At 35.0% G+C, this 12,132-nt stretch overlaps 1 protein-coding gene across 1 annotated transcript; it reads right to left on the bottom strand.

Annotated features, from left to right (window-relative positions):
* Window positions 1-25: 25 nt before the first annotated feature.
* mitd1 (MIT, microtubule interacting and transport, domain containing 1) lies at window positions 26-11,868 on the bottom strand. The gene is given in 8 exon segments (XM_056465076.1): window positions 26-466; window positions 3,321-3,381; window positions 3,511-3,623; window positions 3,823-3,909; window positions 3,989-4,125; window positions 9,717-9,818; window positions 11,465-11,512; window positions 11,515-11,868. Coding segments are annotated over 8 exon segments (729 nt in total). The 5' UTR covers window positions 11,600-11,868; the 3' UTR covers window positions 26-370.
* Window positions 11,869-12,132: the final 264 nt, after the last annotated feature.

The raw sequence follows: 12,132 nt of genomic DNA on the forward strand, positions 1-12,132 counted from the left end.
TCTTATTATGGAAGTCAACGATTGGTTTTCAGCTTTCTTAAAAACATCATCTTTTGTGTTCAACAAAAGAAGGAAACAAAGGTTTATAACCACTTAAGGGACAGTAAATAGTGCGGAAATGGTCATTTTTTTTTTGTGTGTGAATTAACGCTTTAATAAAAAAAGAGCTCATATAATTCACAAAAGCCTCTGCATATTCCCCTGCAATTCAGATTGGAGCATGTAAAAGTAATTAAATCAGTTCTCTTGCATCTTTTAAAAGCTTAAAATGGGATCAAAAGGCACATTTCCAGTCATCTACGTAGGCGTGCGGATTGCATATGAAGTCCCATAAATATGTCAGGCAGTGGAAAAGCTTTCGCATGCAAAATTAGGTCTTCTTGGTGTGTTTGGTATGAAAAATGTCAACTGTAGTCTCATGACACTCTCTCAAATCATAGTCACAATATCCAACAGAGAAGCGACCCTTAAAAAGAGAGAGAGAGAGAGAGAGAGAGAGAGAGAGAGAGAGAGAGAGAGAGAGAATTATGACTTTAATTTATGGTCCAGCTTTCTATTAAATGGCATTAATTACTATGTACTTACATTTAAATTAATAATTTGCTAGTTTGCACTTATTGTGTGCATACACTTTTTTACATTATACTTCTATTTAATAAAAAAATATGTAACTTAGTAGTAATTATAGAAATTTACTGTAGTAAATTATTTATAATCACACTGTTGACTCATAGTTTACATCTTAACCCACCCATATCACCAAACCTGTCCCTAAAGATACCCATATCCCACATCAATAGCACCACAAGTGTTGTGCAATACAATACAAGTACTTATTTTTTTATTAGTAGTACCTAAAAATGAAGGCCACTCTGTCACAATCACAAGCAATCTAATCCTTACAGATCGCAGGTAAACACACATATCACATAGAACTACAAATCTGCCGGTATATGGACTACAATATCCAGTCATGCAACACACACACACCTGCTCCAAGTCTCCATTGATTAGACTGACACAACTGAAGCTGCTCATGGACTGATTACTGGACTATTCATACAGCACACAAACACACAGAAGTTGCTGAGTCTTGTTATACTGAATGAGAACATTACGACACAGTTTCCTTGCCTTGTCTTGCCATGTTTGGGACCCTCGCCTTGTTTGTTTGTCAGTTTTAGGGCCATCTATATCACTCTGTAATGACTTTGGAAAATTCTTTGCTGAGAAAAATAACAACATTAAGATCACAGCTGCCTGTCTCGGATTATGTATTTAATGATGTTCCTCTATGCTCTTCCACTTGGTCTGAGTTTCAGCTTATTGAGTTGAACTCATGTAAAGACATTGTTCGCCATTTAAAACCTTAAATCTGCCCTCAGGACATTATCCTACTGTTCTTCTTTAAAAAAGTTCTGGTTACAATTGGTCCTGGTTTGCTACTGGTGATAAACAAATGTTTGTTTACTGGTTCCTTCCCTAACTGTCTCAAATGTGGCGTAGTGACACCTTATCTTAAAAAAAAAAAAAAAAAAAACGATTCGATCCAGCCTCTTTCTCTAACTTTTGGCCTATCTCTAATCTTCCTTTTATTTCAAAGTTGTTTTGACTGAATTACAAACCTATATTTGACTTTAAAGTCAGTGCATGAGACATTTCAATCTAGTTTTAAAGCTTTACACAGTACCGAATCTGCACTTTTAAGAGTATTAAGCAACATTTTTACAGAAACTGATTCTGGGAAATCTATGGCATTAGTCTTATTAGATTTAAGTTCTGCTTTTGACCTGATTGAACACAAGGTCCTGTTGACATGTCTAGAGACAGCTGCGGGCCTTCATGGCACAGTTTTAGAGTGGTTCCGTTCTTATCTGAACAATAGATGTTTTAGTGTGCACATTGGCCATCAATCCTCATCCAATATTCCTCTTAACTATGGAGTTCCACAGGGATCAATCCTTGGGCCTGTATTGCTCACCCTGTATATGCTTCCCCTCGCTTCCATTATCAATAAATATAAAGTTTCCGTCCATCTATATGCAGATGACACTCAGATGTATTTTGCTCTAAAACAAAAAGATGTAAGTGGCTTAGAAACCACCCCTGGCTTGCTTAGAGGAGCTTAAACTTTGGCTCTCAAGCTATTTTTTTTTTTTATTTAAACGAAAATAAAACTGAAGTAACTGTATTTGGGCACAAAGAAAATTCTCTGTTAAATGTCAATGTGGGATCTTTGGCCCCACATATTACCCAGTGTGCAAGGAATCTCGGTGTTACGCTGATGAAAACTTAAAATTTGACAAAAAGCTCAGTACTGTTGTAACATCCTGCTTTTACCACCTCAGACAACTAAAGTCTAGCCATTTTTTTCCAGAGAAATTTTCAAACGGTGATTCATGCCTTCATAAGAACACGTCTAGATTACTGCTACTCTCGCTATTTTGATATTTCTCATTCTTCTCTCTCTCGTCTGCAGCTGGTACAAAATTTGGCTGCTAGATTACCCTCTGGCTCCCGCAAGTGTAACTCGGTAACTCCAATCTTAGCTGCACTTCACTGGTTACCTATTAAATACAGAATTGATTTTAAAATGTTATTATTCATTTACAAAGCCGTCAATAATCGTACTCCTCAGTACCTTACTGACTTGCTTTGTCCGTATACCCCCTCTCGATCATTGAGATTACCATGCCCAGAGCACGCCTTAAAATATGAGGTGATCGAGCGTTTGCTGTTGCTGGTCCTAAACTCTGGAACAATCTACCAATTCACATTAGACTTTCCCCCTCCGTTTCTGTGTTAAAGTCTGTTCTAAAGACCTATTTATTTTCTCTTGCTTTTAATACTCCTTGATCACTGTTTTATTGCTTTTATTTGTTAAAGGTTTCTTTTATATTCTGCTTCTCTGTCTTTAGCACTCTTATGTACAGCACTTTAGTCAACCTTGGTTGTTTTTAAATGTGCTTTATAAATAAATATTGTATTGTATTGTATTGTATTGTATTGTATTGTATTGTATTGTTTGTTTACATTGCCTGTTGGCTACCTGTACTGACCATCTGTCTGTTTATGACTACGACTCTGGATTTTCTGTGTACATACGTTTGCCCGTGATGACCATTGTTTGCCTGACCATCCTGCTAATGAATCCTGCGTTTGGATCCGCACTTCCCTTGTCAGCGTCCACCTCACATTACACACATAATATAAAGTGTGACCTTATTTGTATTTCATGCAAACATGCACAAACAGTAGGTTCTGTTTTAACTGTTTCACAGCTTTAAATGCTTAACAAAAAAGATGGCAAGCCTGCTAACCTTTGATTTCTTGAAATAATCGAGTCCCCTGCCGATCTTAATAATCCAACCGTTGTTAAACCTAAAGAAACACAGAATATAAATACAATTCAACACAACCGATGCAGTTTTGTAGGCAAAAGGAGTCCAAAAAAGTACTAGCAAAGCTAATAGAGTGGGTGTGAATATACAGTAAAAGAGAACGATGTACCTGATCTCTCGGTCATGAATCGTAGAGGAGAACTGAATGTCCAGACAGATATCTTTACTAAGTAGGGACTGCTTCATTTCTGCCAGAGCATTGCTTTGCTGAGCGGAACTGTCCTGGAAAACCACAGGAATAAAGGCCCGTTCACATCAGCAATTACATGCTTTAAGTATTAAGAATTCTACTGTAATACTTATATTAGCATAAACACCAGCTCATGAAGTTTATTTTATGCCACTTTAAATGGACCGTTTTGCCCTTCTCATATACATTTTGTAGTAATTTTGGTTGTTAATACATTCCTTTCAAGTTTACCTCATCTTGTGAGGTCAGAAGGTGAATGGTCTTCACTGTAGAGGGACATTTCAGCAACATCTCACAGAAACGGAGGAAATTATACAACTGCAAACAAAACATTGGTCATTCATTCTAAGCTCCATCACTGCTGTTTCTTCACTCTGTAATACAGTGTAGTCTGTACCTGATGGACGTGCCGTACATATGGGTCTTCCACCCAGACTTCAGTCAGTCCATCTGTGATGTACGGCTTGAAGAGGGATTCGTAGCTGAAACCAGTGGAGCTGTCTGCTATCTTTATCTGCTCGTGGTATTTACCCTCTGACAGTGGAGAAAATCAGGAGAAATCTGACTATACCGAGTGCTTCATGTGAATGGAAAAAGCTGATTAAACCAGGGGTTTAAAGGCTTAGAAATGGCATCATCCTCATCATGAATGAATCTTAAAGACTGATATATTTTCACTTATACATACCCAATTTTAAGTCTTTAAGATTTCTACTCACTATAGAACTGTATTGTTAGATGTGTTATTTAAAGGGTCACGAAACACCAAAACACATTTTTTGAGATGGTGACAGGCATATATGTGTCCCATGCTGCTAAAAACACAATTAGGACAAATATATTTCACAAAAAAGTGAAAATTGGTTGTTATTGGTTGGTTTGTTATTTCGAGCAAATTTGTTCTTCCGGTTTGAAATGAATTTTTGAAGCTGCGTCACGCCGATTAGATACTTGCATGCAATCTAGCGTGTAGACTGTCTGTCTGTACCTGGGAGTACTTTGTGATGTCTCTGAGTGTGCAGCATTAATTCATAAAAAAGGCTTGGTTCAAACCAATCAGCGCGCTCTATTGTGTATGTGGTGCAACTCCATTAATATGCATGATAGCTTTGAAGATGGCAGAGAGACGGCACGTTGTGGAAGATGAAGAATTGTTTGGAGATACGGGTCGTCAGTGTTGCTTTTATAATTCGCTGCAGCAAAGGTTTGTTTTCATTTACCCGCTATGAGAGCGCAGCTGGACTTACGTGTGGATTATGACTCGTTTCCACTGACTGGTACGGTACGGTACGGTACGGTGCGGGTCGGTACGTGTCACCTTTATCAGGCTTGCGTTTCCACTACCAAGGTTACCCTTTTGGTGGGCGTGGTGTACGACAGAAAGTTTAGTCGACGTCATTTTCGCTCGAGAAAATGTCTACAATAAAGCTGTACAGGTCATTCACATATCATATTAGAAGCACTTCTCACAAAACAGATGCTTTACACACATAAATACTTGTGTAGAAATGTTTATTACTAACTTTTCTATGAACATGAGTTATGATTATAACTGCAGATCAATGACAGTGCGAAACATGTAATGTAACGTCTGTAATTATGTTAAATAACTAAATAAATGAACATATATAAACACATACAGCCCCTTACAGTTTCCGATATGTTACCAACTACAGAAAAACTACACACAACAGACATTTCATCCTTATTTAGGTTCAAAAACAACACAAAATATAGCCCAGTCAGTGTAAACCTCTCATCTGTCTCTGTAATCTTCAGCAGCACATGTAGCCTCTGTTAGACAGTAATTCCATCATTCCCAGTTCATATTAGTCCAAAAGGTGAAGATAATAGTTAAACATGGCATTTTGTTCATGTTTGCTAACACACACGGTTTTCTGACGCTACCTACCGAGTGCATCTAAGCTACAGAGAATTGCGGAGGTATTTTTCTCTCATTCGCCGTGCGGTATCAAACATTGCATTAAAAATACACGCATCCAGCAGTTCCTCAAATCAAATATCTGGTTTGTCATGAGGGGCATGAATGAAATGTTCCTGAATGAAAGTGCCAAACTGCAGTTAAAATCCACCATTGAAAAATTTGGCTAATAATTCGATTACTGATGTCCGTTAAACACAGTCACTAGGTGCGTCCCAAATAGCATACTTATTTTGTACGCCATTTTGTAGTAGAATAGTGTAAGTAGTGCGTTTACACTGAAAACTCTAAAAATAATAAGTGCACTCTAGCGGAAGGGGCGGAGCTATCGGGCGCACATGTTGGATAACTTTATTTATTTTCGATGGTGAAAGCAAAATTCTCATACGGGAGTGATTATAGCGCCTCCTGATGATGAATGCGGTTATACTCATGGCAGGTATTATTTGGTATTTTGGTCATTTATTTTATTGATTTGGCAACTGTCAAACGTCATCAGGGAAACGGTTTGAATTTCCACTTAGTAAAAAAACATTAGAGCTCCATTTGGGACAACACTACATACATATACTATGCTGTTGAGTGTGTAAATACATAGTGCATGAGTGCATAGTGTGCCATTTGGGATGCAGCTACTGTTTTTCTCCTCGGTGTCTGTGTGTTTGTTTTGCCTCTGTGAAAATCAGCGTGTGCCCTAACCAAAACTCCTATTTGTTTGCAAATTTTTATGCACCTTCCCTCTTTCCCTCCCCAACACTCTCCCCTAAACAGAGCTGGACACACCCACTATCCTGACTTTTTCCAAACTAGAGGTGTGAAAACACCCTGCAGTAACAGAAGGGTTTCGTGGCCCTTTAATATTCTGGTATTATTTCTTTGAATGAATTACTTAACTTAATGTATACTTTAATTTACTCTATTAATTACACTCACTCACTTTCCTTTGGCTTATTCCCTGCTTTATCAGGTGTGCAACCATGCTAACAACTTAGCCAACCTGCCGCTTAATGTGTTAATTTAATTATTTGTATTTATTTTCCATTTATTAATATTATTTTAGTTTAATTGTTAATAATTAGGCCTGTCACGATATAAAATTTTTGTTGTAGATATTATTCTCCTTTTAAAATCAATTTATGCCACTCATTATATAATACAAGTATGAACATAATAGCCTCATAATCGAAGTACACTCTTTCAAAGAACAGATAATATTTTATTCTTAAGAATATTTAATATAATTATAGCAACTTGAATAATTCAGCATTGATATCAGAATGAGAAAATGTACACATCCTAAACAAACACATAAAAAATGTTAACAAAAAGTGCAAGATACCAAGAACTAGGAAAAAGAAACACGTTTAACAAAGTCAATTTAGACTTTTAAACACAGAGGCACAGGACACCGAACAGGCCACTCTACCAGATCTATTGTTAGGCACCAACATGAAAAAAATACTATAGTAACTTATAGTATAACCATCCTTAGTCTGACACCTTTAATAGAGATTAGAAGAGATGACAGAGGCTATGGTATTAGCTAAAATGTTGCTGACACTGGTTTTTAAGTATGGGCGATATATATATTGCATCATAAAAAAATAATTGAAGTCATGTTCATGTGTTGTGCAAATTGATTATTGTGTCAGGCCTATTAATCATTTATTAAATTATTTTTTATGTATTAGATGATTTTTTTGTTTTGATTTTTTATTTTCTAAATTCATTTACAAAATAGTTTATTTTGTTAATTGAATTTTCTTTTTATTTATTTAGTTAGTTTTTCTTTTTACAATTTACACTACCTTGTGGTTCCTTAAGAGTCTCTGGAGCCCAGTGCAACATTAAAATATGTGTAAAATATTTCGTTTCTATTTCGTTAGCAAGTGTTTCTTCTTCTTCTTCCCATGCTGCACTGTTAGATGGATTACTTCATTTAATTATCTAAAATGTTTATTTTAATAATATTTAATCCATTATATTGAATGGATTATTCATTCACACGAAATGCATTTATTGATTTATTTACTACTTAGTTAACTGTACTTCCTTCTCATTTACTTTTTAAATATGTCAATTTCCTCACAATTTTAAACATGAAATGTGTAAAAGATTTAGTTTCTATTTCCTTCAAACTGTTTTTTATTTTAACTATACTACAGTAGTACAGATTTATTAGAGGTCACTACAGTTTGAGAGTTATAGGTAGAAATGTAAAAGAGACCAATTTGACGATAAATCAAATGATTGATGGTTGACCATTTCATTAAAAGTCTATTTAACAACAGCTACTGGAAATACATTCCAGCATTTCTGCCTTCATAAGCACCACCAATGGTCAAAAAGGGGAATTACATTTTCATTTAGACTGCGATATTTGTTTTGTTTACACTGGGGGACCACTTGTCAGAGTGTTTTATACATTAGTGCAAATATTAAACAAAAATAAACACTATAATTGGCGACGCAGTGGCGCAGTAGGTAGTGCTGTTGCCTCACAGCAAGAAGGTCACTGGTTCGAGCCTCGGCTGGGTCAGTTGGCATTTCTGTGTGGAGTTTGCATGTTCTCCCTGCGTTCGCATGGGTTTCCTCCAGGTGCTCCGGTTCCCCCCCACAGTCCAAAGACATGCTGTATAGGTGAATTGGGTAGGCTAAATTGTCCGTAGTGTGTGAGTGCGAGTGAGTGTGTATGGATGGATGTTTCCCAGAGATGGGTTGCAGCTGGAAGGGCATCCGCTGCGTAAAACATGTGCTGGATAAGTTGGTGGTTCATTCTGCCGTGGCGACCCCGGATTAATGAAGGGACTAAGCCGAAAAGAAAATGAAAACACTACAATTTGGTTTCATTGTATTTTATATACAGTGGAAGTCAGAATTATTAGCCCCCCTTTGATTTTCTTTTTTTAAATATTTCCAAAATTATGTTTAACAGAGCAAGGAAATGTTCACAGTATGTCTGATAATATTTTTTTCTTTTGGAGAAAGTCTTATTTGTTTTATTTCAGCTAGAAAAGCAGTTTTTAATTTTTTTAACATCATTTTAAGGTCAAATTATTAGCCCTTTTAAGCTATATATATTTTTTCAATAGTCTACAGAACAAACCATTATTATACAATAACTTGCCTAATTACCCTAACCTGCCTAGTTAACCTAATTAACCTAGTTAAGCCTTAAATGTCACTTTAAGCTGTATAGAAGTGTCTTGAAAAATATCTAGTAAAATATTATTTACTGTCATCATGGCAAAGATAAAATAAATCAGTTATTAGAGATGAGTTATTAAAACTAATGTGTTTAGAAATGTGTTGAAAAAATATTCTCTCCGTTAAACAGAAATTGGGGAAAACAAACAGTGTGCTAATAATTCAGGGGTTTAATAATTCTGACTTTAACTGTATCTTAGTAGATCACATTAGTAAGTCAACCAAACATTTTTTAGCTGCCCATCATTGTAATTTTTTTATTTTAATAATATTTGTATTATTAAAAACAATATATTTTGTTTAATTTCTTGACAACAATGTTTTTTTTAAAGTGAGTGAGGTGTTGTTAAGGATTTTGAATATTAAAATAGGGTCTACTGTGGGGAACAAAAAGCTTGAGAGCCACATTGAGGTAAAGTCTATTTTATATTTACACATTCACTTATTTTGGAACAGTGACACGGTCCCTATATTACTACTTTGAATTTTCACATATACTGTAAAAAAAGGACCATATATTTAATGTTTTTAAAATGTAAGTGGGGAAATTATGGGATTATGGATTCATATAGAGAAACGGGATTCATAATTTGCTTTTATTATGGGAACATCGAGGTAAAATGGTACTATATTCGCACATTTGGACTTTGTCCTTAATAATATATCTTCAGAAATTATTCTTTGCGAATTCAAAACAGTGAAATCATATTAGCAACAAATGACTGTAATAGTACAGCATTATTCACAGTCAATTAAATAGTGCTAATGTTAATTTGAAGTTATAATTACATGCAATTTCAGACTGAATATTCAAAGTAGCGTGGTAAACAAAATATAAAGTTGTCACTCTTCAAAAATGAACTAATGTGTGAATATAAAACCAGCTTTACCTCAATGCAGACCACTACCTTAGACCTCTAATCCTTTAGAAAAAAACCTGGTTTAAACCACTTTCTCTGATGAACACACAACTAACCTTCTTTCAGCTTGTTGGTGTGCTCCTTGATCTGTTCTGCTCTTTCCATGTAGCCTTTGATCTTCTCTCTGTAGTGCATCTTCTTCGCTTCATCTTTTACAGCTAAACATAACAAAATGAATAAACAAATCAGAATCAGACTACAATTAACAGTAAACCTCCACCAAAAGACATAAACTAGCATTCAGTCGCCCTCTTTTAAGTGTTTTCCTTCTGGGTATAGAGAGTGTCTCAAGCTTCAAATACTTCAGAAACCAAAATAAAAAGCTCTTTGTACTTTCAATTTCAACAATGTGCATTCAAAATGTGTAATTGTGTGAAGTATGTTTTTTTACTGCTCCTTACTGCTTTTTTTTTTTTTTTTTTGATGGTAAATGTGCCTTGCAATGATTTATGTATTTATTTTTCTTTAATCTTTTAACTTAATTCCACTGAACTGAAGGTGAATTAAATACTAAGCCATGAAATGAAACAAAAAAATCAAAATATATAAAATAACTTAACAAACCGAATCAACATGCAATGCAAACATATCCACCAGCAGTGTTGGGGAAAGTTACTTTTGAAAGTAGTGCATTATAATATTGAGTTACTCCCCAAAATAGTAACTAGTTGCGTTACGTGTGTGTGGCAGGTAATGCGTGACGTTACTTTTGCATTATTTTTTCTGACCTGGCTGAGGTTTGATCTCTTTCAGAACTTTTTTCTTTCTTTTTAATAGAGGAGCTCTGCAATTAATAATGCACTGTGTAACCTTCATTTATCTATAAAAAACACATCAAAAAATAATATTTTAGGATAATGTTATATGAGAAATTCCTGACCCCAGAGCTATACATGCTGGATATAATAGATTATAGAAAGCTTAAAGCAATGTGTTTGCTACAGTACGTTTGTTCTATTTGTCTCAAATAAAATGACTGGCCATTGAGACAAAACCCCTTTTCCCTTTCTTTGATGTGTTCAAAATCATGAACATGAACATTCTCTCATTGACTGCGTGATTCATTGTGACTACTTTTAATTCAGCAATTTAATTTTTAAAAGCTAATTAATTAAACTAAAACTTGCATTACATTTTCAAAAAAGTAACTCAAATATAACTTATTTTTAAAGTAATGAGTTACTTTTTACAAAGTAAAGTAATATTCTCACATAACTCACGTTACTTGTAATGCATTACCCATGAACACCAGGAACTTTATAAGGGTTTAAATAAAACCATATTAATAAGACAAGGATAGCATTTATGCACAAGACAATTTCTAAAAAATTTATTCATTCATTTCTTGTCCAAATTTGCAACAACTATTATCTTTTTTTTTTTGAAGCATTGAGTCAGACTTCTGTCTCTCTTTCTTTTTTTTATTGGAATTTCAGAACGCAGAACATAAAAGGGCAATAACAACATTAAATTGACATTAAAACACTGACAACCCGGCAAATCATTCTAAGATACTTTATATTTTAAAAAAAGTTTATTCATATATTTACACCTTCCAATAAGACTCAAATCTAAATTTTTATTTTGAACTATATTTTTTTTCTAATAATTTCTTTAGCTTTAATTACCACCATATACTCTTTTGACAGGCATATAAAAACTTTTCTAGAAACTCTAAATAGGTAAGCACATGACCATTTCTATTTAAAAAGTTGTAAACCAGCTGATATTATTTCTAAACCAATTAATTAAAAAGGAGATTTATTTATTTTGTATATCAGACCTCCATCCACCCTTTGAGCACCGTCCAGCAGCAGCTGAATGCCCTCCTGATAGCAGACCAGAGCCTCTGGAAGCGGGAGCAGTGGTCGAGTTGTACGGCTCTCTTCAGCACGGACACGGCGGAGCTCTCCACACCCGGCAGCAGATCCTGAGCCATGAGCCCCTGTCAACAACACTGATGATGACTGCTCTGCTGCCAGTAATCATTAAAAGCTCACCTTTAGCAACGCCATTCAACAAATCAAAACATTCAGATTTGTAGGCTTTTGTAGTTTAATGTTACGCTAATCAATGGAAACACGCATTTATTTAGTTAAAATGAATTAAAAGAATGTGACGTCGACTGTATTCAACTGCGAAAACAACTTTACGAGAGAAATATTCTGCTTTGAATCAGACGCTACTGCCTGTTTACACGCTTCCTGTAGGAACTAAAGTGCGAAGTCCTCCGTGGACCGTGGAAATTATGTAGAAGGACCAACTTCCGTTTAGTTGAACAACTGCAGCGGTGCATAGATATTTACAAAAGCAAAATAAGTTACAATTTTTATTTGAATTGTTCATATAAAGAATTTTATCTGGTTGTCAAAGCTATTTCTGTAGCTTTGAGGAATTTAGTTAAATGTAAAGTACAATACTCTTCTGTAATACCAACACTGGTTGATTTATTTATTGATAATTATTCATTTT

Source organism: Danio aesculapii, chromosome 9 (genome assembly GCF_903798145.1).
Source record: "Danio aesculapii chromosome 9, fDanAes4.1, whole genome shotgun sequence".
NCBI classification, from domain to species: Eukaryota; Metazoa; Chordata; class Actinopteri; order Cypriniformes; family Danionidae; genus Danio; species Danio aesculapii.